Raw genomic sequence first — 6,475 nt, 5'->3', positions numbered from 1 at the left:
AGACCCCAGGGTCAAGAAATTCACAATTTTGGTAAAGCACCTTAAGACCCTTCCATCTATGAAGAGTGTTTGATTCTACCATATCTGGGTCTTGAGAAGAAGATTTTTTAAATTTCAGTCAATTCGACCCTTTTTGGCCCCACCCAAAAGCCCCGGGGGGTCAGTCAGGGCTCATATGTGCATACCATCAAACTGCTACCCTATACTGATAATGCTAACCTAAATTGAATTACCTCCAATGGAAATTAAACAAATGTTGGTCCAAAATGTGATTTCCCTATATAAACTATAGTAAAGTTTACCCCCTCCCCAGGGGGAAACGTGAGACCCCAGGGTCAAGAAATTCACAATTTTGATAGAGCACCTTAAGACCCTTCCATCTATGAAGAGTATTTGATTGTTCCATATCTGGGTCTTGAGAAGAAGATTTTTGAAATTTTTGTTGACCTTTGGCCATGGAAAGTTTCTGCAAAATTTCATTGAAATTGGTTCAGGGGTTTAGGAGTAGAAGTCGATTTAAATTTTTAAATTTTTAAATTTTTAACTTTGTCTCTAGTGACCTAAAAACAAAATGTTAATTAATTGTTATTTTTTAAATTGTTAATCACTGTCAATAAAGTATAAATGAATATGCATTCTATAAGATTAATCCTTCAGCTATTTTTGTCTGTTTTAATTTACTATCAAATGTGTATATACTAAGAGATTAACATCAAATTCTCAAAAGAAAACAAACCATTATCATCCTTTTTTCAGTCAATATAGATAAATATAACTTCAAATTTTGAGATTGATCAATACTTTGTGTCTTTTTTGGAAATACCTGTACATAACTTGAGTTAGCTTACTATTTCTATTTTCCAGGATTTTATTCTATGACGTCATGTGCTTTCAACCCTGAAGTAATTGAAGAGTATGGCCACGATACAAAATCTTTGGTAGATCGTGACACTCTGATAAATTTAGCCATTGATTTTATCGAACATCACCACAAAGTGGAAGTTTCCAGAAGTTTTACATTGCTATCCTGTGACATTACACACAAAGGGGACATAACTCTGCTTCATAAAAGTTTTTCAAAAAAGGCACAAAAAAGCGAGCAGCAATTTGAGGAACAGTTATCAGAACTAGAAGAAAGTTTTGGACCCTTAGCAGCCGGAGCGAAAAATTCCTTACTGAATAAATTAGCAAACTTGTCGACAGAAGAAAGTGGAAATTCCCAAAAGTCAAATGGGCATGGTATGGGAACAAACAATGACTCTAGATCTCCGACTATTAAAATGCCCAATCAGACTGAAGTGAGAAAGACTGGAATCATTGAGGAGATTTCCTCTCAAAGTAACTCCAAACTCACATGTCCCCTGTACACGATGGATCCCATACGGAACGATTGTGGGGACATTGATCAGGTTGTTGTTAAAATTCAGCTCCCTGGAGTGAGAAGTGTAGCCGACTGTGAACTTGATATATCAAAGGTGAGAGGGGTTATTTTGTATGTCAGGTCAAATAAAAGATAATAGCTGTAAGTCACTTTATGTGAATTCCAAACTTCTATTTTCATGATTGTACTGCATGTAGCAGGGTTTCTCCTGCCTAGATATAAAAGGACTAAATTTGATACTTTTCTCAATGTTAAGATTTTGTTTTTGAATTAATCTAACTAAAGAATTCAATCAATTTTCTATATCATCAAAATTATTTCTCAAAAAAATATGTAAATATTAACAAATTATTGTCGGAAAAGGAAATTCACAGAAGGCATTTTTCAGTCAAAATTAAATTTCATATATTTTTTTTCAGGATGACCTTCAGCTGACAGTGGAAGACCGCTATGACCTTCACCTATGTTTCCCCTGTCAGATAACGGATGATGATGCCGTCGCAAAGTTCAGCAAAAAGGCCTCTGTTTTGACTGTTACCTTACCAGCTGTGGGGAAATCGTAACAGTGAAACAAGATACATTGTAATTCATGTTTCAATGCGAAATCTCAGTGAAGCAATTTGTTATCATAGGGTTAAACCAAAAACATTGTAAACTACAGGTGAAATTAGGGGCCGTGGTGGTCGAGTTGTTAAGGTGTCTGACTGTCTATGATCACTAGGCCCTTCACCAGTAGGTTACAGGTTCGAGGCCTGCATGGGGCAGTTGCAAGGTTCAGACCGCAGGTTGATGGTTTTTCTCCAGGTACTTCAGTTTTCCTCCACAACCAAATCCTGGCTCATCCATAAATGTCCATAGCTGTTAATAGGACACAAACCAAACCACATGCAAAACTGGGTCATATTATATTCCAGCATAGAATACAGATCCTTTGGGTTTAGTTTTTTAGCTCACCTGATCCAAAGGACCAAGGTGAGCTTAGGCCATACCGTGGCATCCGTCGTCCGTCTGTCGTCCATCGTCCATCTGTCGTCCATCGTCAGTTGTCTGTCCGTATGTCAACAATTTCTTCAAACGACTTCTTCTTAACCACTGATTGGAATTAAACTAAAATTGAATGGAAGCATCCCTAGGTGGATGGGATTAAAAATTGTACAAATGGTGGGGCTGACCCCCCAGGGGTTGAGGGGTCAATTTAGCTTTATTGCTATAAACAACTTCTTCTCTAGAACTATGCACTGGATATCAATCATGTTTGGCTGAAAGCAGTCATGGGAGGTGGGGATTCAAAATTGTACAAATAGAGGGGTGGGGCCAAAAAGGGTTTTATGGCTATATTGGTTTAAGTGACTTCTTCTCTGGAACTAAGCAATGGATATCAGTCATATTTGGTTGAAAGCATCCCTAGGTGGTGGGAATTCAAATTGTTCTAATGGTTGGGCTGACCCCCCAGGGGGCTGAGGGGCGAGGCCAAAAAGTGTTACTGGTATTTGGCTATAAACTGCTTTAAGCGACTTCTCTGGAACTAAGTGATGGATATCAACCATACTTGACTGGTAGCATCCCTAGGTGGTGAGGATTCAAAATTGTTCAAATGGTTGGGCTGACACCCCAGGGGGCTGAGGGGCGGGGCCAAAAGGTGTTATTTGGCTATAAACTGCTTTAAGCGACTTCTTCTCTGGAACTAAGCGATGGATATCAACCATTTTTGACTGGTAGCATCCCTAGGTGGTGAGGATTCAAAATTGTACAAATGGAGGGGCTGACTCCCCAGGGGGCTGAGGTCCGGGCAAAAAAATGTAATTTGGCTATATATTGCTTTAATTGACTTCTTCTCTGGAACTATGTGATGGATATCAACCATACTTGACTGGTAGCATCCCTAGGTGGTGGGAATTCAAAATTGTACAAATGGTTGGGCTGACTCCCCAGGGGGCTAAGGGGCGGGGCCAAAAAAGGTAATTTGGCTATTTTTGTTTTAAGTGACTTCTTCTCTGGAACTAAGCGATGGATGGATATCAACCATATTTGACTGGTAGCATCCCTAGGTGGTGAGGATTCAAAATTATACAAGTGGTTCGGCTGACTCCCTAGGGGGTTGAATGGCAGGCAAAAAAAGTTAATTTGGCTATTTTGCTTTAAGTGACTTCTCTTGAACTAAGCATGAATATCAACCATATTTTGTAGGAAGCATCCCTAGGTTGTGGGGATAAACAATTGTACAAAGGGACAGGCTGACTCCCCCAGGGTAAGGGGTGAGGCCAAAAATAGTTTATAACTTGGAAATGGTTGAGATCCCCAGCCTATAACCATATATACAATTGCTGAGTATAAAGAGATGAATGCACATATGCTTCCAGGATGGCCCTGGGGGTCAGGCCTCACCCTGAAGACTTAGTCTCTTGGCCATACCTTTGAAACAGTTGAGATCCCCACCCCACAACTAAATAAATATACAATTACTAGGCATAAAGAGACGAACACAATTATGATATTAGCATTGGCCCATGGGACTGGCCACACCCATAGGGACTGAGTTGAGATCCCCACCCTATAATCATATATACAATTCCTGAGTATAAAGAAACGAATGCACATATTCTTGGCTCCGGGGTCTGTTCCAGTGTTGGAGACGTAACACCTGGGTAATAACTTTGAAGCGGTTGAGATCCCCACCCCAAATCTATATATATATAGAAATGCTGGGCATAAAGAAACGAATGCAGTCATGATATTAGAATTCACCCAGGGGTCTGGCTATAACCCTAGGGACCTAGTTTCTGAGTCACAACTTGGAAAAGTTGAGATCCCCAGCCCATAACCACATTACATACAATTGCTGGACAAGAAAAATCTAATACAGATATGCTACAAGAGTTCGACCCCGGGTCTGGCCCTTTCCCTGGGATCTTCTTTGAGGAATATTTTGCCATGATTGCTTAGATATCCAGTTGAGCGATACAGGCCTCTGGGCCACTTGTTTCTTTTTTTAACTTGGAGTAAACAAATATGATACTTACTGATGAAAACCAGATACCTGGTATTTCATTGGTCCTGCTAATAACAGAACCCAAATGTTGTTGTCCTGATGGTGGGACAAAATTTTGTTCTTTTGCACCAACACTGCTGAAAGTAAAACACCCAGAAACAGTTTTATAACAATGGTTAAATCTCTTAATTGTACAGTATTTTATATTTTATTTATATTTGATACTGCAGAAAATGAAACAATACTATTTGTCTTTCTGTAAAATTGTATACCTTGTATTTCAATTCCAGGTGCCTGATGTATACTGTATATGCAGCATGCAGTGCTAAATTTTGATGAATTTAAATTAAATTTATTAAAATCAATTTAATATTAAATCAATTTAAAAGAAATAGTTTTGACCATCTCTTTTCTCATATATTTCCAGAACTTGAATTTCAGAATATATCACAGTTTCATATCTTGACCTTTGCCTGCAGGATGACCATAGCACTTGTACATGTGACAGCCCCTATTTGTTCTGAGGGATTAAAAATAAAGACGAAAAAAATAAGCACTTGTACCTGGTAGTAATGTACATTATACAAGCACTTGTACCTGGTAGTAATGTACATTATACAAGCACTTGTACATGTAGTAATGTACATTATACAACCAACCTCTCCGCAATCAATGTCAGCTTCCAGTCTCCCCTGCTTATTGAACTAACATGCAACAGCCTGTTCAAATTAACATATTCTGGATAGGAGTGTCTCGTTAATCTATTCAGCCCTAAATTCACAATGGAACCTTAACAAATCAAAGACTGGGCAAGTCCAGTGTAAAAATGCAGGGGTGAATGAGTTAACCAATAAAATAGTTACCCAGGGTTTCCTACCTGACAGGCTGCAATCTTCACGGAAGACATTTCATTCTTTTCTCAATCAGTTAAAAACACTTTTTCGAATATGAACTTACACATATTCGACAGTGCTAATGGAAAGTTTCACAGGAAAGATAACTCTAGCTCTTATCCTTGTTACAGTGTGTGAGGTAGCATATTTTCTTCAAAGAAATTACATAAATTGAAAAAATGAAAAATGAAAATTCATTTTTGAATTGCATGTTTTCAATATATCGGGTGTAGTACTGGTACATGGATTAAGTGATACTGGAGAGACGAAGACTACACATTTTGACTTTAGAACAAGATGGAAATTGCTCGCCAAAGATAGGAACGTTAAATTCTCATTAACAAATGATCCCAGTCCCATTGCAAAAATCTCTAACCGTGCATTATAACTTGTTGCCTGACTTGACTGTAGCTTTGATAAATCATTTTGAAAAGAAAATCATACCTTGCCGGACTTTTATGAAAAATAATAAAGATGAAATAAGCAAATTGTATACAACAACAGTGTTCTGTGTGGAAAGGAAGCCTTGACCGGGTACCTCCGATTGTTAAACTGTTGCTCTAACCACGGACTTAGATAACCTAAATCCGTGCTCTAACCAACTGATCATGAGCTACCTGGCCAACGGTAGTATCCAATCGAGAACCGTCGGCACTTTCTGTAAACGACGGAGAGTGCCGAATGTTTCCGACTGCGGTAGTACCGATTGCACTACAGTTATATCCAAAAACGAAATTAAGGTGAATTTCGATACTGAATATACTTAAAATGATGTCTTATCGATGATACACCCAAAGAGAAGATATAGGGGCAGCGAAATAACAAATGAGCATAACAAAAAGTCGATATTAATATTACACAAAAGATTATTTCTCCATGAGATCGTTATGGCGACCATAAAACTTGCCCACCAACCTGGATCTCTCGAAACTCTGTGGTACGTTTTTCGGCTTTTTTCGATATTTATAACGTAAACCGTGATATTTAAATCATCAAGCCCGTGATTATGAAATAACGACGACATGTTGACATCGAAGTTAAGGTAGGTAAGGATGCTACTATGAAGAAAGGGAAAGTTCACGCTCGGAAAAAGGAAACCGTCATTTTTAAAGCCGTTTCTGTTGATCATGCAGCACAGATCAATTTAACAACGGTGTAAGCGACTGATGAAGAAGAGACTGCACAGCGTCTATGATAAAAAGTTCATGAGGA

The 6,475-nt window shown here is 38.5% G+C and overlaps 1 protein-coding gene across 2 annotated transcripts in view; it reads left to right on the top strand.

Annotated features, from left to right (window-relative positions):
• The window catches only part of LOC110455172 (PIH1 domain-containing protein 2-like), an 8,531-nt gene extending 3,836 nt beyond the window's left edge, over positions 1–4,695 (top strand). Inside the window, exons 4-6 of one of the 2 annotated variants that reach the window (XM_021505147.1) lie at positions 865–1,475; positions 1,801–1,963; positions 4,661–4,695. In XM_021505147.1, the coding sequence (XP_021360822.1) occupies positions 865–1,475; positions 1,801–1,944 (755 nt within the window). In that variant the 3' untranslated portion in view covers positions 1,945–1,963; positions 4,661–4,695. Of the gene's footprint in view, positions 1–864; positions 1,476–1,800; positions 2,952–4,660 lie in introns of those variants that run through there. The other variant, XM_021505146.1, reaches the window with a different exon arrangement.
• The last annotated feature ends 1,780 nt before the right edge of the window (positions 4,696–6,475 follow it).

This window comes from Mizuhopecten yessoensis, unplaced genomic scaffold (genome assembly GCF_002113885.1).
Source record: "Mizuhopecten yessoensis strain PY_sf001 unplaced genomic scaffold, ASM211388v2 scaffold8149, whole genome shotgun sequence".
NCBI lineage: Eukaryota > Metazoa > Mollusca > Bivalvia > Pectinida > Pectinidae > Mizuhopecten > Mizuhopecten yessoensis.
This window is presented reverse-complemented; position numbering and strand designations above follow the sequence as displayed.